The sequence below is a fragment of the Aedes aegypti genome, chromosome 2 (genome assembly GCF_002204515.2).
Source record: "Aedes aegypti strain LVP_AGWG chromosome 2, AaegL5.0 Primary Assembly, whole genome shotgun sequence".
NCBI classification, from domain to species: domain Eukaryota; kingdom Metazoa; phylum Arthropoda; class Insecta; order Diptera; family Culicidae; genus Aedes; species Aedes aegypti.
Window position 1 is genome coordinate 245,609,256 of NC_035108.1, and position 21,312 is coordinate 245,630,567.

General features: G+C 43.2%; 1 protein-coding gene across 2 annotated transcripts in view; it reads right to left on the minus strand.

Moving 5' to 3' along the window:
- LOC5575449 (E3 ubiquitin-protein ligase TRIM9) overlaps positions 1 to 19,864 on the minus strand; it is a 540,877-nt gene extending 521,013 nt beyond the window's left edge. For both annotated transcript variants that reach the window (XM_001661915.2, XM_021844680.1), the window contains exon 1: positions 18,139 to 19,864. In XM_001661915.2, the coding sequence (XP_001661965.2) occupies positions 18,139 to 18,933 (795 nt within the window). In that variant the 5' untranslated portion in view covers positions 18,934 to 19,864. The remainder of the gene's footprint in view (positions 1 to 18,138) is intronic.
- Positions 19,865 to 21,312: the final 1,448 nt, after the last annotated feature.

Consider the following 21,312-nt stretch of genomic DNA (forward strand, 5'->3'; position numbering starts at 1 on the left):
GGAACCTTCCGAAGTCAACGATGCTTCTGGATCGGGTTCATCTCAGGTGGTCACTATGGCAGCCACCGACATATCGGTTTCCGGTGCGGCACAACAGTATTATTCCCAAGTTTTGTTGGCAACTGCAGTTATTGTCGTGGAAGATGACGAAGGTGGACAGTTTCTGGCTCGAGCTCTTCTGGATTCGGGTTCGGAGAGCAACTTTATCACTGAGCGGCTTAGTCAACGAATGAAAACTCATCGAGCAAGGGTAGACATCTCGGTGCGTGGAATTGGTCAAGCAGGGACCAAGGTCAAGCAAAAAATCCAAGCGGTGGTGCGCTCGCGAGTTTCTCCATTCTCGCAGGCGATGAGCTTCCTCGTTCTTCGCGACGTTACGGTGAATCTTCCAACTGCTACTATCAACACGGATGGTTGGTCGATTCCTCCAGGAGTCAAACTGGCTGATCCCGCTTTCTTTGAGTCCAGAAGAGTGGACATGGTGCTCGGTATCGAGTCGTTCTTCGACTTTTTCGAAACAGGTCGAAGGATAACGCTTGGCAATCAACTGCCAACGCTCAACGAATCGGTTTTCGGATGGGTGGTGAGTGGAGGCTTATGCAACACAAGTCAGGATCTTCGCATCACCTGCAACGCTTCAGCAACAGAGAATCTGGAGTCTCTAGTTGCTCGGTTTTGGTCCAGTGAAGAAGTTGGTCTGGTCAAGGTACTCTCACCAGAGGAAAAACGGTGTGAGGACCTATTCCAAAATACAGTCCAAAGGAATTCCGATGGTAGGTACATCGTCACATTACCGAAGAAAGAAGGCGCTGTCACACAGCTCGGAGAATCTAAGGAGATTGCTATCCGACGCCTTCAAGGTACCGAGCGCAGATTGAGCAGGAATTCGAATCTGCATAAAAGCTATCACGACTTCATGGAGGAGTATGAATCGATGGGACACATGGAGAAGATGGATATGGCTTTCTTGGCTTCAGAACGGCGGTGTTTTCTACCTCATCACCCTGTGTTCAAGGAGGACAGCACTACCACGAAGGTCAGGGTGGTGTTCGACGCTTCGTGCGCGACGTCATCCGGCGTGTCGCTCAACGATGTGTTACTGGTTGGGCCGGTAATACAGGAGGATCTCAGGGCAATCATCTTGCGAAGTCGCACCAAGCAGATCATGCTTGTCTCGGATGTCGAGAAGATGTTCCGACAAATATGGGTGCATCCGGACGACAGACCTCTCCAGTGCATCTTGTGGCGCTCCAATCCTCAGGACGAGGTTAGCGTGTTCGAGTTGAAGACCGTGACGTACGGAACCAAGCCGGCACCGTATTTGGCCACAAGAACGCTCAAGCAGTTGGCGATGGACGAAGAGGCAACGTTTCCCCTCGGTTCAAGAGCGGCGAGTGAAGACACATATATGGATGATGTCATCACTGGGGCAGATTCAGTGGAACAGGCTTGCGAACTTCGTAAGCAACTGAGCGAAATGGCGGAAAGAGGTGGATTCAGGCTCAGGAAGTGGGCGTCCAATTATCCCAAGGCCTTGGAAGGACTTCCTGAGGACAACCTAGCGATCCGAGAGGTAGACGGAATCAATTTGGATCCGGACCCGTCCGTGAAGACCCTCGGACTTACCTGGATGCCGAGGAGTGATCAACTAAAATTCAAGTTCGACATTCCTTCGGTGAAATCAGCCCAACAATTCTCCAAAAGGGAAGTTCTTTCCATCATTGCAACGCTTTTCGACCCTTTAGGCCTTCTCGGAGCAGCAATAACAACTGCAAAGATCGTGATGCAGCTTTTATGGAAATTCCGAGACGTCAACGATCGTGCGCTGGACTGGGACCAGCCAATACCTTCGACGGTGGGTGAGATTTGGAGGAAATACCTTGCACAGCTTCATCTACTGAACGAAGTAAGGATTGATCGTTGCGTTGTCATTTCGGGTGCAGTTTCCACGGAAATTCATTGCTTCTCGGATGCTTCTGAGAAAGCGTTTGGCTGCTGCATTTATATAAGGAGCGTAGATGCATCAGGGAGGATTAAGGTGCAGCTACTTTCATCCAAATCACGTGTAGCGCCCCTGAAATGCCAAACAATTCCACGTTTGGAGCTTTGCGGTGCTGTATTATCAGCGCAACTTTTCGAAAAGGTTCGAGATTCTCTGACAACTCCTTCGCAGCCGTACTTCTGGACGGATTCCACCTGTGTTCTGCGATGGGTTCAAGCTACACCGACTACGTGGACCACGTATGTGGCTAACCGAGTGTCAAAAATACACACGATCTCCAATCCGGAGCAATGGAGACACGTTCCTGGCATAGAAAACCCTGCCGACCTGATTTCCAGAGGAATCATGCCGGAAGATATCATCGGAAACGATTTCTGGTGGCGTGGACCGCGTTGGTTAGGAGCAGATCCGCAGCAATGGCCGAAACCACCGGAGTCATTAAGAGTGGATGAAGCAGAGGAGGAGAAGCGACGTACAGCTGTCGTTTGTACCGGTTCCCTAAATGCAGAATTCAGTGATTGGTATTTGGGACGATCATCGTCGTACACCGAACTCGTCCGTCGAACAGCGTACTGCTTACGGTTTCTTGAACTGTTGCGTACTCCGAAAGAACAGCGAAGTCCACCGAAATTCCTGACTTCAAAGGAGTTAGGAAAGGCGGAGGTCACCGTTGTACGACTGGTTCAGAAGGAATGCTTTGTGGACGAATGGAAAGCGCTACAAAAGGGAGATGGAGTTTCAAGGAAGTCACCATTGCGGTGGTTTAATCCATACATTTCCGAGGATCATGTCATACGTATTGGAGGGAGACTGCGCCATTCGAAAGAGGTCGAGGAGACGAAACATCCATTGGTTCTGCCCGCTGGTCATCAGCTCACCAAGATGATTCTGCGCTACTATCATGAAAGGTTGCTACATGCCGGGCCTCAACTGTTATTGGCAACCGTTCGACTACGATTCTGGCCATTGGGAGGAAGAAGCGTAGCGCGAAACATAGTGCACCAATGTATAAAATGCTTCCGGTCCAAACCGTCGCCTATCGAGCAGTTTATGGGTGAACTACCGGCAGCTCGTGTCACCGTGTCTCGACCCTTTTCTCAGACCGGTGTTGATTTTTGCGGTCCGTTTTATGTACGACCAGCACCCCGTCGCCCAGCTGTTAAGATGTATGTTGCTGTGTTCATCTGCCTTTGCACTAAGGCGGTCCATCTGGAGCTTGTATCCGACCTCACAACCGAACGATTTATACAAGCTCTGCGTCGATTTGCATCCAGGAGGGGCAAGCCCAAGGACATGTACTCCGACAACGGTACTAACTTCGTAGGGGCATGCAACAAGCTGCGAGACTTGAACGATTTGTTAAAAAGTCCTGCGCATAAAGAGAAGATAGCTTATCATTGCTTGGAAGAAGGGACCCAATGGCACTTTAATCCGCCAAGTGCCCCACACTTTGGAGGTTTATGGGAGGCGGCAGTGCGGTCAGCTAAGGGGCATCTGCTGAAGGTTGTAGGAGAAACACTAATCTCCCCAGAGGATATGACGACACTTCTGGCTCAAGTAGAAGGTTGCCTTAATTCCCGACCACTGACACCCATGTCCGATGATCCCAATGACCTGGATCCGTTAACTCCGTCACATTTTTTGATTGGGTCGAATTTACAGGCACTTCCAGATCCAGATTTGGACAATTTTCCAATGAATCGTTTAGATCGCTACCAGTTAGTTCAAAAAATCCTCCAAGATTTTTGGAAAAGATGGAGACGTGAATACTTGTGCCAGCTTCAAGGTAGAAATAAACGCTGGAAGCCACCGATTCGAATCGACATTGGAAAACTTGTCGTAATCCGAGAGGACAACCTACCTCCGATGAAATGGAAAATGGGTCGTATAACAGGTATCCATCCTGGAGCAGACGGAATAGTGAGAGTGGTAACATTAAAAACCGCATCTGGGACCTTGAAACGTGCTGTAGAGAAACTGTGTTTGTTACCAGCAGAATCAACGCCTAGCCAACAGAACCAATGAAATCACCAAATCCTTTCCTTTCCTTCCCTGTCGAAGAGGATTTTTATTTCGTTTCAGAAATTTAGAAATTTCAGGGTGGGTGAGGATGTTGTGTACCATCTCCCCCCTCGAACAACATCCCTGGATCCAGCTCAGATTTACTGCGATCTGTTGCTTCAGCAAAACAATGAGCTAGCTGCGAGCCAAGATATCGGGTGGATCAGAGGCAGCGGAGCAATAGGTATGGGAAGGGGTTAAGGTTGATAAACAACTATCGACAACTACCTACGGCGTTGAGAGAAGTTGGCGGGCTAGGAGACATCGGGAGAACGCTTGCATCTGAATCTGCCGTGGAACATATGTTGCGAAGAGATAGATGAAAGTTAGGTGAGCGTTCTCTGCTCTTGCATTGGATCCGATCTTCGGTATCCTGTAGATAGTTGTAGCCAGACCAGTTAGATACGATACCTCCAACCGATCACGAGCGCGTTTGTAGAGGCCTTCACGCGGCCGCTCTTTTCGTCATTTTGTGTCTAGTGTTTAAGAGTTTCATGTTAGTTAATAAGTGAATAAATGTAGTCCGTTTAGTTTTCGTGTTTTTTGGTAAATACAGTGTTTTAATGTACCGCGAGTGTGTCGTTCTATTGCCACGGAAGAATAGTGCCCAAAACCCAAAACTACCCCGGTAAGGATCTGGACGCTCAATCACTGGAAGGTCTCAATCGGATCCCCTTATTCCACTCACAATCAATCCGTTCGAGTGTTGAGGAGCCCAAACGAAATCGAAGGAGGTAAATTCCCCGGTTCCCCAACAATCACTTTGTTATGAAAATCATAGATACATTGAAAGATCCCAGTAATAACTGTGAATTTTCTCATAAGAACAGGTTCTGTTGAGGAGCAGGTTCTAGAATAACTTTGTCCACAATACTCCGGAGCTATGCCTTCCCATCACTTATAAAACTACAACTAATAGTGAAGCAACCTTCAAAATTTCATTAAAAATATGCAGTAATGCTCAAATACGAGCAATTTGAATTTTGTATGTCATCCCCGTAGCCTACGGGTTAATGCATTTGTTTTAGTTTTCTTGTTTTGACATTTTTGGTCGTTGGTTGCATGCAAGACCAAAAGAAATATTTCCAAAAAAAAATGGAAGAATTTACAAATTAAAGCTTTTTTGCCTATATGTACAATGGATACAATTAGGGTCGGTGTTCCCTTAGTGGACGGTCCCCTATAGTCGCACTAGTGGCGTTTTACGGCCGTTTCACTGGTAATCATAGCAAAATAATTTTTGACATGAAGATCAGTAGCTATTTGTCTAAGTACCATTGACACACAGCCCGATTTTGTTCAAAAAATGATCGAAATAAATAGTTTTTCTTAAAATTTTAGCTCCCTTGCACCTATAGTTAACCTATTGTTCCTATAGTAGCACTACTAAGAGAAACTATTTTGTTATTAAACAAAATAGTTGATAAATTAGGATTTTTTTTACATCAATCGAACGCTTTTGATCCACACTTCAAAGGAAAAAATAAAAGTTTTGTAAAAATACGGTTTTGATTTGTGTTTTGCCTATTCCGTGAGGCTAGTGCTACTATAGGAACAGAAATTAGGAATAGTGCTACTATAGGCACATGTGTTCCTATAGTGGCACAAGCGATAATAAATACAAAAACATGAGTTTTCTTATGTTTCATAATTTTTCCATAAAGCCAAGATAAAAAGCTTTCAGATGATCTAAAAATAATTCCGCAGGCTTAGTTTTCGATTTTATACGAATATTTGTTCTTAGCTATGCGGCTATTGGTACATCGACCCTATCAGTTAAACAATCACAGCAAATATTCCTACATTTCAATCAAGGTAAGTTGGGGAGACACTATTCTTAACTTTTCATTATAGATTTCATAAATTTTTACCATAATTAATTCGTTAGCTCTGTAATATGTTTGCTTAAGGTGAAGGTGAACCGAAGCCAAAGTTCAAATTTTCAAAAGCACGGATCTGGAGAACCAAACATCTGTTTGAGCTGAAAACCTAATCGATTGGTCACCACCAGATAGCGACCAATCGATTAAGTTTTCAGCTCAAACGGATGTTTGGTTCTCCAGATCCGTGCTCTTGAAAATTTGAAATTCGGCTTCGACTCATCTTCACCCTAATATACTGAACATTGACTCTAAGGGAATCGATTCATTTAGCCAATATTTTCAAGAACATTTCATTGAACAGTTCAATTATTGGACAAGTGCTTGAACAGAAGTTGTTGCAAGCAGTGCAAAATCACTTGATTGTTTATCAATAGTTATACATTTAGGTATAACTAATAAAACAAAAGTTTAGAAAAAAGAATATCACACCAATGTTTAAGGTAGAAAAGAGTACATGTACTCTCAAAAGAGTACCCTACTTCCGAAGGAAGTCGTCTAGATTTTTTGTGAGTGTGTACTAGGAAACATTTAGAATTGTTGGTGGAATTAATAGAGCAATCCATCAAGACATACCTGGAGCAATCTCTGGGTGATTGCTTACGCAATAATAAAAATACATGGCTAAATCATTCCTGAAACAATTGCACAAAATCATGGCTGGATTATTCTAGAAGCTAACGATGTAAAAAGTACTGGCTGAACTGTCGTAAAATTTTCTGAAATTTTGATCGTACATTTAATAGTTGATATACCGTTTCTAGTCAAATATTTTAAAAAATATATGCTATACTCAAAATTTCATTACAAGAAGATGAATGCGTCAAATATCTTGAAAGCGTGCATCACATTAACTTGTCCAGAATTCTGTAAAGTTTAGGTATACCAGAAATTAATATAGAGATTTTACGAGAAATTTCCAGGGGTTTCTACAAAAAGTCTTACGATATTTTCATCATTATCTCACTAAGAATTGTTAAAAAAAAACTAGCAATGTTTTTTCAAGGATCATGCAAAGAATTATGGGCGAATCCCGTTAAAATCTTAGCAGTAATCCGTATAAATATTTAAAAAAAAACATAAACGTTTTTAGTAACATCCGCTAATTGCGGGTAATTCTCGCGTAACATTTCAAAAGCATCATTGAAAGGCTTTCTTTGTTTACTTTCTCTTCAATCAATATATTAGCCAACTACCGAAAAAATATTGGCAAAACAGATCTTCTTTTGCGTTTTTCTTTGTATGAAACACTAGCTAAAAACATTGGCTTTCGAACTTTGGCGAAAAACTTCCCAAAAGCTTTAGTATTGTATTTTTGTAATCAAAAGAGATCGAGGCATGGGCGTAGCCAGGATTTCCGTCAGAGAGGGGCTAGCAACCTTAAAAGTTCCAGAAACTACTCCCGAATTTCTACAAGCATCCTTAAAATATTTTTTCGATGTATTCCTCTAAGACATCCGTAAAAACTTCCCCCAGAAAGCGTCTGTAGATTCCTGTAGAGATTTTTTCAGGAGTTGGTTTCTGCTTCAACTCCGGTTTATGTATTGCATCAAAAGTATAATTTTAAAACTCAAGGCATAAATTCATGAATTTTAAACTAACATTTGCTGTGAAGATTCTTCCGTAAACTACTCCAAAGATTTCTCAAGTATTTTTTCTTGGATTCTTCTCTTTGCTAGATAGCTGGAATATTCATGGCGTTTTTTTTCTAACAGTTCCACTAATGATACATACAATCATTTCCTCTTGAATTACACTCAGAATTCCTCTATGGATTGTTTCAGCAATGTTCATTTCAGGAATCAATTCATAACTGGTCGGGGTTCTGCTAAACCGCACCAAGTGCCAAAAACTTTATTTCGAGATATTTCACTTTAAAGTCTAATCGCGTACTAGTTTATCGCAGACGAATAATTTTATTTTTTTATCGCTCACATGCAATTAACAGTGTCCAATAAGTAAACCGAAGCTAAACATACAAGTAAATCATCATAAATTGTCGATGTAATTGGATTTTATTAAAGAATATGAAGTACTCAGTTCACTCTGACTGAACAAAAATTTAAAAATATGGATCTTGGTTCGGTATGGTTGGATGTGTTTCATAGTTTTCAACAACGAAAGTAAAATTGTAGACAAATGATGTTTATCATCACCATGCATGTTGGAATCCATGTCACAAGTGTTTATGTACTATGATTGGGAAGGATTCGTATGTATTGAATCAAGGTCCTCACGTGTTCATACATAAATTCTATAGATTAAAGAAAATCATGAATTTGATCTGCCAAAGCGCACCAAGTTGCTCCCATTTTGTGCAATTTTGTTGATCAAGTTCACAGTTCAATTTTCAGTTCAAAGTGTCCACCAGGAATGACCATCATTTCAGCTGTACCTGCTGATGGTTTACTGCAATATAAAAATAATCACATAATCTAAAAGTTGTTTGATTTCCATTACCATCGGATAGAACAACAGAAAAAAGTTTCATCGGAATTCGAACTTGTGCCTTCTGAGTGGTAATCGAGTCAGCTACCACTAGGTCATCTTCACTTCTTGAATGAACGGTGTATTGGAAGGAGCAACGATCAAGATGCTCTTACCAACAAGGCTGTGCTGTCAACTGTGACGCACATCAGGCAACACGCGAAAGCATCACCTACTGTGATGGCGAAAAGCTTGTTAAGCGCATCCAGCGCGCCATTCATCCCCACTCTCATTCATAAAGTGAAAGCGCCATTGAAGTGTGAACATCGTTTAGAATTCATTCTCGTGTTTATTTCCGTTTAATAAAGTTAATTCGTGTTTCTACAGTATTTCTCGTGTACTAGTTTCCGTTATTGAAAGACATTTCCAATAGGTTATGGTCCCGGCAGTATACTGAAAACTGTAGAACGGTATTTCCGGTAAAGTTGTGCTTCAATTTCGAAGATATTTTTTGGTTCGGTTGAGGCGTCGCGTGTGTGTGTGTGCAACAACATGGCGGACGTGAAGGTATCGTTCGAAAAGTTGAATGACAATAATTTCGCGGTGTGGAAGTTCAAGATGGAACTTTTCCTGGTGAAAGAAGAGCTATTCGCGGTTGTGGTGGAAGACAAGCCTGACGAGCCGTCGGCCGACTGGATCCTGAAGGATGGAAAAGCTCGTGCCATGATCGGTTTGGCTGTGGAAGACACGCAACTGGTCCACATCATCAGGAAGACGACTGCGAAGGAGATGTGGGACTCATTGAAGAAAATTCATGAGGAGTCGTCTCTTTCTTCGACTTTGCACGTGTTGCGGAAGTTGTGCTCGGTGCGGTTAGCAGAAGAAGACAACCTGCTGGAGCATCTGAATGGCATGACGGCATTGCACAACAAGCTGGAAGTGATGGGAGAGGGATTAAAGGACAGAGTGTTCATGGCGTTAATTCTTTCGAGCCTCCCGATGTCGTATGGTAGCCTCATCAATGTGATTGAGAGCCGACCGGAGGCGGAAGTGACTGTGGACTTTGTGAAAAGCAAATTGCGCGAAGAGTGGCGTCGTCGACAAGCGTGTGGGGGTGGTGTGGAGAGCAGTGAAAAGGCTCTGAAGACGATGAGTGGCAAAAGCAAATTCGAAAAGAAGAAAAGTGTTGTGTGCCATCATTGCCACCAATCCGGACACTTCCGGCGAGACTGTCCGAAATTGAAAGAAAAATCGGACAAAGTGAAGAAAGATGCTGGGAAAGTGAACATGGTCGCGGAAGTTTCGAGCGGTGTGATGGAAATGTGTCTGGTAGCAGCGAGTCCGTGTGCCCCCGGAAAGTGGTATTTGGATTCCGGAGCGACGTCGCATATGACGAGTGACGTGAAGCTGCTGAGTGATCTGGATCGCAGTAAAAGCGTGGAAATATGCTTGGCCGATGGTACCCGCATCAAGTCCGGTGGTTCCGGAACCGGAAAAGTGGCATCGTTAACGGGAAGTGGAATCCAGATGAACGTTACGCTCAACGATGTGTACCACGTGCCGTCCCTCGCTGGTAATCTGCTGTCCGTAGGTAAGATTTGTGATCTTGGATACAGCGTTGTATTCGAGAAATCCGGCTGTCGAGTCCTACGTGACAAGGAAGTGATGCTGGTAGGCGAGCGAAGCGGGGGGTTATATCGTTTGAAGCAGTTCCCTGAGCAAGCACTGGCAACGACTGAGAACCATCCAGAATCGTGTGAGCATCTGTGGCATCGTCGGCTGGGTCATCGCGATCCGGAAGCAATAGCAAAAATAGTGCGACACGGTTTGGGTTTCGGTCTGAAATTACAGAAATGTAATGTAAATTGCGTGTGTGGAGTTTGTTTGAAAGGGAAGATGAGTCGGAATTCGTTTCCGAAGCGATCCGAAAGTAATTCGTCAGCGGTTGGCGATTTAGTGCATTCGGACGTTGGTGGACCGATGGAAGTTGCCACACCCAGCGGCAATCGGTTCTATGTGACTCTAGTGGACGATTTCAGTGGTTACACGGTGGTATACCTGCTGAAGGCGAAGTCGGAAGTTGAACAAAAAGTGCGCGAGTATTGTAGTTTGGTGAAGAACCATTTCGGCCGGTATCCTCGAATCATTCGTACGGATGGAGGAGGAGAATATTCGAGCACGGCGTTCAAGCGTTTCTTGGCTGAAAGTGGTATCGTCTTGCAAAAAACGGCACCGTATTCTCCGCAACAAAACGGTAAAGCGGAGAGGAAGAATCGGTACGAAGTTGAAATGGTTCGGTGTTTGCTTCTTGAGTCCGGTTTGAGCAAAAAGTATTGGGGTGAAGCGTTGAACACGGCGAACTATTTGCAAAATCGTCTTCCGTCGTCGGGTAAGGAAAAGACACCGTATGAGCTGTGGCACGGTAAGAAACCGTCGTATGTCCATATTCGTATTTTCGGTTCGGAGGCGTACGTTCATGTGCCGAAGGAGAAACGGAGAAAATTAGATTCGAAGGCAGTGAAGTTGGTCTTCGTCGGGTACGCGGAAGGAAGGAAAGCATATCGTTTCCTGAACCCTGAGAACGATACGATTTTGATAAGCCGCGATGCGAAGTTCGTTGAAGTGCGTGAAGAAGAGGTGCCCAGCGGGCGTCAGGAAGAGTTTCCTGGGGAAGAAAACGAAGCATCAGTGATTCCTGAAAAGAAGAAAGAAGAAGTCGTTATATCGTTGGGGAAGAAGATTGAAGAAATCGATCCAGTACCTGAAGCAGAAGAAGGTAGCGATGAAGAAGAAGATGAAGACCTGGAAGAGTTGGACATGTCGAACTATTCAGTGTCATCAAATGCAAGTTCGTTCCATGGTTTTCCGATGGAAGAAATCGCAAGAAGGTCTCGAAGGTCAACAAAAGGTGTACCTCCACGGCGGCTCATTGAGGAAATTTTCGTGGCAGGCACTCTTCCCCCAGAGGAGGAGATTGAGCCGAGAACGCTACAGGAGGCTTTGAGCTGTGAAAAGAGTGCTGAGTGGAGAAAAGCAATGGTTGAAGAGCTGCGATCTCACGAGGAGAACGGAACGTGGGAGCTGGTAGACCCGCCTGCTGGGCGAAAACCAGTAGGCTGCAAGTGGGTGTACAAAATCAAGCGAAACGCTGCTGGGGAAGCTGTGAAGTACAAGGCACGTCTGGTCGCCCAAGGATTCAATCAGAAGTATGGGCAAGACTATGATGAAGTGTTCGCGCCGGTTGTAAAGCAAACAACTTTGCGTACACTTCTGGCCATCGCTTCGAAACGGAACCTGGTACTGAAGCATTTCGATGTGAAGACCGCATATTTGTACGGGAAGCTGGAAGAGGAGCTCTATATGCGGCAACCAAGTGGCTTCGTGGTTGAAGGCAAGGAGCAGCAGGTGTGTAAGCTGGTGAAAAGCATTTACGGGTTGAAACAATCTGCTCGTTGTTGGAATCATCGTCTTCACGCCTTCCTCCAAAGTTTGAAGTTCAAACAGAGCCGAGCTGATCCGTGTTTTTACACGAAAGTGGTCAACGGAAAGCGATTGTATTTGCTTGTCTACGTCGACGATATTTTGCTGGGCTGCGAAAGCGAGGAGGAGATCGAAAAGATCTATGCTGCCCTGAGCAAGGAGTTCGAGATGGCCAACCTGGGAGATGCCAACTATTTCCTGGGAATGGAAATCCGGAAAGAAGGTGGTAAGTACGGTATTTCGCTGGAGAACTACATAGACCGCGTTGCTGGGAGATTTGGTTTGGTCGATGCCAAGTGCGCGAAAACCCCGATGGAAGATGGATTCGTCAAGACCAGGGAGGAGAGTCCACCACTGAAATTGAATGGCCAGTACAGGAGTCTAGTGGGAGCGTTGCTGTATATCGCCGTCTGTGCGAGGCCCGATATTGCTGCTAGTGTGTCGATTTTGGGACGATGCGTATGTGCACCGACTGAAGCCGATTGGGTGGCAGCCAAACGTGTGGTGCGCTACCTGAAAGGGACGAAGAATTGGCAGTTAAGATACGGAGACTCTGATGGTAAGCTTGTTGGATACTCGGACGCGGACTGGGCGGGCGATTTGAAGTCTCGCAAGTCTACAAGTGGTATCGTATTTATGTATGCCGGAGGAGCGATTTCGTGGACAAGCCGTCTGCAAGATTTCGTCGCACTCTCGTCGATGGAATCGGAATACGTGGCGTTGAGCGAGGCGAGCCAAGAGGCTGTTTGGCTTCTGCATTTGTTTGAGGATTTCGGTGAGCCAACGTTCAAACCGGTGACACTCTGGGAAGATAACCAGAGCTGCATCAAGTTGGTCAGTTCGGAACGGACAACGAAGCGATCGAGGCACATCGAGACTCGTCAGTGCTTCGTGAAGGAGCTGTGTGAAGCAAGAGTTTTGGAGCTGCTTTACTGTTCCACAGAGGAGATGGTTGCGGATATACTCACCAAGGCACTTGGGCAGGTGAAGCTTCGGAAGTTCGCTAGTATGCTCGGTTTGGCCGGTGGTGATCGTTGAGGAGGAGTATTGGAAGGAGCAACGATCAAGATGCTCTTACCAACAAGGCTGTGCTGTCAACTGTGACGCACATCAGGCAACACGCGAAAGCATCACCTACTGTGATGGCGAAAAGCTTGTTAAGCGCATCCAGCGCGCCATTCATCCCCACTCTCATTCATAAAGTGAAAGCGCCATTGAAGTGTGAACATCGTTTAGAATTCATTCTCGTGTTTATTTCCGTTTAATAAAGTTAATTCGTGTTTCTACAGTATTTCTCGTGTACTAGTTTCCGTTATTGAAAGACATTTCCAATACGGTGACAAACTTGAAACAAGTAATGTGCACTCTGTCTGACGGGGTTTGATGGCGATAATGCAATTTTCTGAACAGCTAAAGCGCACCAAGTCCACCTCAGTTGTTCACACAGTACCAGATTAAATTGATTCGTTATTTTATTACGGCTCCTGTATTGTTTGATTAACATATTATATAACAAACAAATGAAACTATTTATTGCATTTTAATGTCTTCACTTCATGTCCAAATGTAATTTTCAGATGAACAGTACTTAGTGCGGTGTGGCTGGATAAAATGTCAATGAAAATAGATCAACGCCGCTGAAACAATATTTAATTTAAATTAGTCAATTGCTGCCCAATTTCACTGGCCTCTGCTTCTATGATTTGTTTGGTATGGAAAAATTATAAAAAAATTAATTGAATTTAAAAAAATAGAAAAATCTAGCTTTATATCTGAAAAATGAATTCCCTCTGATGACGTGCGTTGGTTTATGATCTAAGCTCTGGCTGAACAAAAGTACAGTTTTATGTGTCGTTCCAAAGAAAAATTGTTATATAAGATTATAAGGGACTGTTCAAATTACTCGGTATGTTTTATGGTAGAAAGGTAATGATTATGTGAGTCCTCTGGTATAAAAAACTCAATTTGGGAAAAAATGGCAGTTGGTACGGTTTTCAGCAGAACTCCGACCAATTATTTCAAGAATTTCTTCTATATTTCATCTATTTTTCTTAGGATGTTTCTGGGGCTCTGCCATACATATTCTACATGCAGATTCAATCTCTTTGGAGGTATTTGTACCGAGATTCCTCATAGAATGCATTCAAGGATTTCTACAAAAGTTCTTTCAGAGATATCTCCAAACATTTTTTCTGGTACACTATTCTTTCAAAATTGACACTAACAACTACTACAACAATCAAGAATTACTCTAAGATCACCAACATTCCTACAGAGGTTCATAGAAGAGCTTCCCTGTGATTTGCTATGTAAGACAAGCGAGGGTTCCTTATTATAGTTGTACAATATAAAAGAACGTAACTACTGAAGAGATTTTATTGTTAATAACAAGAGTCATGTACATTAATTCAGAAGGTTTTGCTTCATGTTAAATTGTTTTATTTTTATTTTTATTGCGATCAAAAATTCTGGGGGAGGCCTGGATGATTCTGGAGGGGGCCAGGCCCCCCAGGCCAGGAACAAAAAAATAAAAATGAAAAAAAAAGTTATTTTTTCGAATTTTTGTTTTTTACGATAGTTGTTAAACTTTTTCCAATCGTCATCCAGATCACTATTTTACCTGGTTTTTACTTTAAAAATTAAAAAACCCTAACTGATTTACAAAAAAAAAAATGATAAATCTTTTTTTTTCCTTCAAAATTTTCGGATTTTAATTAATTGGATAATTCACGCAAACTAATAGACTAACTAACTATTTTTTACAAAATTGCGGGTATGATTTTCACGCTTAGTCTATATTCTTATAGAATTTTGGACTGAGGTTTAACGGAGTATTTAGCATGATTCAGTACATCCAGAAATAAACTGGATTACCACGGGATACGGGACAATTTTCACTAACAGTATGGCCCTGGCCCATAAAAGATGTTATAACTTTAAAGAATAGATTGAACATTTCATGATTAACAATGATTGAGCGAAACGATCACTGATACAGTTCAAACTTGTTTTGGACGAGAATACTAATAATATTATTTGATAAAATATATTTTAAAATTATTTTAATTGTAAAATCATACTTATTTGAGCAAAAAATACTTAAGCAAAAAACGAAAGAACGTCAACTTAAGTGCAACTTATTGTCGAAAATGTAATGAAAAATGTATGTCATTCCCGATTCTCTCTATCAAACTTCAGCTCCCTTCAGACTTGACAGATGCCATTTGAAGTTTCATTGACTTTAATTTAACAGATGGAACAAACTTTTTGAGAAAAAATATCTGCTAGCATTTATTGATATCCTATTGAATACTTTGCATTTCATCTTGCCCCACCCGTTTAAACTTGCCCCGTAGAACCTTATTCAAAACATTTAAATGAATATAATGAAAAAACTTATTGAAGTGTTTTAGGAAGGATAACCATACAAATGATTCCAAAAGATACTTATACAAAGAAGTATAAGGTTTACACATTGAACTCGTTTTATGGCTTGGCTCTGGCGCCATATAACTGGACGAAGCTATGTAGTTGCCCAAAGATTAACTACGCAATGGAGCTGAGTAATTCCAGACGGACATAATCTGGTAAATCAGAGTAAAGAATCATCATTTGTACATAAGAAATCCATTTCAAGACTTTTTGCGCCATTTGTATGGAGAGGAATCACTGTGCAGTGTTACCAATATAGTAGATCTGAAGATCGAAAAATTATTGTGTATAAAAGGATTCAATAAACCGGACTAAGCTCTGTTCTTGGTGTAAATTCAACGTGTCAGAATCCCATTTATTCTAGCTACTCCATATCACGGTTATTCTGATGAAGATAGTCAGCTGTAAGTCTCCCCCCCCCCCATGGAAAGACATTATAGCGATATTTATTAGAACAGCAAATTAAACCGCAGTTCTTATGGGAAAGGCTGCCGACAATAGTAACACTGACGTGATCATTTCAAAACGTTTTACAAACGTTTAAAATTCTGTCGGTATGCGTCGATCCTATAAGCACAGTCCACAATCACAGTCCGCGACCGACGAACGCCTTGGATTACTGCGGAAATCGAGCGACAGATTTCACTTAAGGACATGGCTTTTGCTCTCTATAGTAGGAATCCAAATCGAGTCAGAGGAGACGCCCAATGGCGTGACTACGTGCAAAAAAGAGATAGAACAAAAACACTAATCTTCAAGGCCAAAAAGCGTTACGCTGAGCGTAATTTTGATTGCTCTCTACCAGCTAAAAAGTTATGGTGTAACTTGCGCCGTGAAGGGATACATAACAATGCTAAAAACGTTTCACCCGAGGATCCTGTAGATGCAGAAGCCCTAAATCGATTCTTCTCTGAAGGTCATCTATCTCTCGCAAATCAAAATGTAACGCAACCCTTGAACGGCGTCAGAAACCATTTTCTCCCAAATGAACCAGTTGAGAATCCTAGACCAAATGCTTTCGCTTTTCGACCCACGAACGTGCGCGAGGTCGCTAACACCATATTTGAAATTCAGACGAGTGCAGTTGGCAGCGATGGTGTACCAGTGACATTTATTAAGCTGTTGAGCCCCACTATACTCCCTGTATTAGTCAACATCTTCAACGCTATCATCGAAACCAAATGTTTTCCCTCCATCTGGAAAAAGGCAGTAGTTACCCCTATTCCCAAGAAGACATGCCCCGCTACTCCACAAGACTTTCGTCCAATTAGTGTGTTACCGTCAATTTCAAAGATGCTGGAAAAAATCCTGCTTCTGCAAATTTCTGAATACCTGAAGGAAGCAGAACCTCCATTTGTCGCTGCCAACCAATCTGGATACAGAAGAGGTTACAGTACCAGTACAGCGCTGTCTAAGGTAACTCATGATATTTATGCGAACCTAGATAACGGGCGATGTACCCTGATGGTGCTAGTAGATTTTTCTCTAGCATTTAACTGTGTAAAACACAAGAAGCTTGAAGACAAACTACGACGCGAATTCAATTTTTCGCCTTCTGCGATCAATTTAATATCGTCCTATCTCAGTGGAAGAAGCCAGGTTGTCCGTGTAGGAGACGACTATTCAACAGAGCTACCAGTGGTAGACGGAACGCCTCAAGGTTCGTGCCTAAGTGCGATGCTGTTCAGTCTATATATCAATAGCATAGCAGACGTAATTGAATGTGAATATCACCTATACGCCGACGACCTGCAGCTGTATGCCTCTGGACGGATTGAGGAAGTAGACGTACTAGTGGACAAAATTAACAGGGATCTAGCATCAATCGAACGCTGGTCGATTTCCAATGGACTGTTTCCCAATCCGAGAAAAACGCAGGCCATCATCTTTTCACGCAACGGCACCATCGCCCCGAACAACAGCATCTCCTTCTGTTCGCAACCCATCCAGCTTTCCAGTAGCGTGAAAAATCTCGGCCTGAGATTGGACAGCAACCTCCGTTGGACTGAACAAGTCAACGATGTTAGTAGGAACGTCTATAATACACTTCGCACGTTTAGACGTTTTTCGAGCATTTTGTCTACCGAAACCCGCAGAAAGCTGGTTGTAGCAGTAATTGGACCTCTCTTCATGTACTGCGATACGGTATACTACCCTGGCCTCTCTGTTGGTCAAAAGCAACAATTAAACCGAGCGTTTATATCAGCAGTCAGATTTGTGTTCAATCTGAAAAGACGCGACACGACTGCTACTTTCCGGAATTCCGTATTTGGACGAGACCTCGAAGCGAACTATCACCACCGGACCTGTTGTCTCTTGAGAAAAGGGTACCATAGTGAACTACCCAGTTACCTCCTACAACATCTGCGAAGAGGACGAATGGACAGGACACTTTCCTTCGTTGTGCCAGCCCATACAACAGCTTCCGGGAAAAGTATACTGATATACGGGGCACAATGCTGGAATCGATTGGCAGTAGCAACCAGAAGATTCCCTACGATGACATCCTTTAAAGCTGCTCTGGACGCTGAGGATACTCGACAGTGACCAAGTTACTTGTTAGAAATTAAGATGTGATTCTTTGATTAGCTGTCCGCTGTTAATTTTTCTTATTTGCATCTCCACTTCCTTGACTTGAATAATGGTTGTTACTAATAAGTTTACCTGATGTTAACAATAAAATTACAATTACAATCATAAGCAGCGCATAAATGTAAAGAGACATACACGTAGTTTATTTGCTTGTATCCGAGAAATTTACAAGAGAACCACGATATTACGATATTATTGTAAAAACTTATGCAGAATCCAACCTATTTTTCTTTACAATAGGAACCAAAAACAAAAATGACTCACCTTTTGAGCTTTGCACATCGCCATGATCGATTGCAAGTCGTGGGACTGATGACGGTTGTCGGCCATGCACTGACTACAGATCGGCAGCTTGCAGCCCATGCAGTACATGGCAAGTGGCTCGTTATGCTCGCCGCAGATCGACTCTCGAAGCTGAGAGGCGCCACGCGGCTTGGTAAGTGTGTGCTTAGCCAATGGGCCACGTGCCGGATGACAAAGTTCACGACATCCATCGCAGTAACGAATTTCACACTGCTCGCAAACGACCGATGCCACTTTCGGTGGTTCAGTTTCACACATCTGACATCTCAAGGCTTCACGTTCGCAGAAGCGATCCACAATAGATTCCATCGCCCGATACAGTGGCAAATTTCTGGCGCCAAGTTCGTCAAAGAATACGATCTTACGGCAAATGGGGCAAGCGAGCGAGAATACCGATCCTGAACCCGATGGTGGGAACAACAGCCCTTGAAGATTCGGAGTGCCGGCGTACGAGCCTGGACGTGAAGTGCAGCAAATTACCCCAGAGTCTGCTTCACTCAAAATGCTAACTTTGTCGGCCTGATCCTGATCTGAAGAAACGCTCTCGGTAGCACTTGAACTGCCAGTGCTAACTGATGAAGCTGACGACTGCGACGAGTGCTGTTGATGCAAATGAGCGGCCGGAGCGTGGTGGACTTGATTTGCTGTTGTCTGGATGTCCAAGGCACACGCTAAGCAAAGCGCATGATAGCACGGCAACAGCACCGGACTAGAGAACAGTTGCTTACAAACAGGACAACGTAGTTCCTCCTCCATGCTAGAATCCTTTTGAACAATCTCTCGCGCAAATTTTAATAAATTCACACATTCAACTATTTTTTGGTCACTAAACCATTTAACAACTTTTTCCGTTTCACTTTATCCTCGGATCCAATTTATATGCAAATTATCTCACACTTTAAACAACTTGGCCTTCTTCCTTTCTTCCTTTCGCATACGCCAGGTTTTTCTCCTCGGAATTATTTAATCTCTACACCATACAACAGGAAACACCCTCATACGACCAAGCAAGGAAGCATTTTCATCTGTCGCTTAATTTTCCCAGCGCTGAAAATTTTATCGATTTCCTCTTCACGTAGCTTCCACGATTCCACCTTCCACCAGCCAATCCCGACGACAAGAACACTCTGCTCTGCTTCACGCCGTCGTTGCTCTTCGCTCGGTTCAACACTTCTTATTTATTATTTATCGCTCTGAGCCTCTTCCACTGTGTGTTTTCAATAACCGAACCACATTAATCACCATTCAAACTGATTTCTGTTGCTTAATCAATTTATTATCACTGCCCCATTCACTGAGCGGCATTCCACATTCATCAATTATAATCGATTTGTAATGCATCCAATTAATCCGATCTTCATTCATTCATAACTTCACTGCTATCAGTTGGCCTTCCTGGCATATCCCTCTGATTCACCAAGATTCAAGATGTTATCTCCACAAGGTATCTCACGATCCACTGCTAAAATTCTCGGCTCAAAAGGATTCATTCACCTCAAACCAACGTGAAGCACAAAAACATCCCAAACTATCCACTTTCCAGCACAACCTCAAAGGACTTTTTTCCCTAATTCAGGAGTTTACCACCCTCCAGTCACCATATAGAAGGATTATAACCGACAAGAGCCGCAGGGCCAGAACCGTCAACCACTCGCGACCAAAGCTCTCACGATACTGACTCGGAAAAAGGTCTCCTCATCAGGCCTTGCATGCAGACTGCAGTGATGGACGATGAACACCATGCCGCGAAGGGTGTGTAGTTCTCACTCTTGGGCCGCGAGAGAAAAGGCTGCACATTCTCAAGTGCGACGAAAAAGACTATGACGTAAACAACATTTATTCAACCTGGCAGCATCGCCTAATTGAGATTGATTAAAACCGAGATGTAATTAAAAACGAAAACTATAATATTCATTGGAATCTTGAATGAAACCCTGATTCATTTGTCACCATGAGGCTAATTAGAAGCTTAAATCTTAGTTAGCCCCCGACCAGAAAAGAGAATATCGATCTTCCAAAACTCCTTTCCGAGGAATGCCTTCATAAGCCAAACACATAAATGAAAGGTGTAAACATTAAACATGCCGGCCGTCATCGTCGTCGTTGCTTGTGAAAATCGAAACAAGGTAGAAGAGGTTGCTCTCGCAACATTCCACGTTACTCGCGCAGCAAACATCCTCTCACAATGTTCATTCCATTCTCAGAGCAAAGGCCCACGACTCTCTGGGTTCTTGCACCACATGCAGCATGCTCAAGCGCATCATAAATCCATTGATCTGTTGATGCTGTTCTGTTGCTACAGTGGCCGTCTGCCGATGTTGCCAAGGAGGCGCACGGGGGGAAGAATCGTAAGCGCGAGCTTTGATAGGGGAATGATCAGGATTAATTTACTATCGAACGTTGACGCAAAAATTGGCGCCAAAATGGTTTGAATCTGACGAATTGAATTCATGAACAATTTGTTCGTTTACTAATCAGTAAGTGTTGTTATACAATAGTGCAATTTTATGTCGTTCATTTCATGAAATATACAGCTACTTTTTCATCTTCTAACTGTTTTCATTCCTTGAATATCCCTTGATTCGCAGGTCTTGCTCTACTTGGTCGACACATCTTTGCAGTTTGTTGGAGAACTGGTATCATTCGTTCTTTCCTGTTATTCAGATACCTTCTAGATAAATAATACTGAATCAACAATTGTTGCGAACATTATAAGCAACGCGTAATATTTTTACTCGGGTACCGCAGGCACCCGAGGCCGAATTTGTCGTCGCAGCCACCACGGTGTACTAAATTAAGAAGGTGATATATTCCGAAAACTGACAGCTACTTGACGACGTAATTCCTATCCACCTCGAACAAATTTTCGAAAAAATTGATCTAGTGGTCCGGATGGTATATGGTACGATAGGAGTTACGTCACATGTTTACAACCAAACTTGATGTTTACACCAGTGAAGAGCCTGCCTTGTTAATTTTTTATGCCGTGGCAGCCACGTGAACAGGTTGCCGTGGCAACGGCGCACCCGCGATCGTAGCAAGCGGGAAAATTCAAATAAAATCTGCAGAAGTGAAAAAAAAAAAACGTCCGAGAAGAAGGAAGCATTTTGCGATTTGCAAAGCTTTGTAAAATAG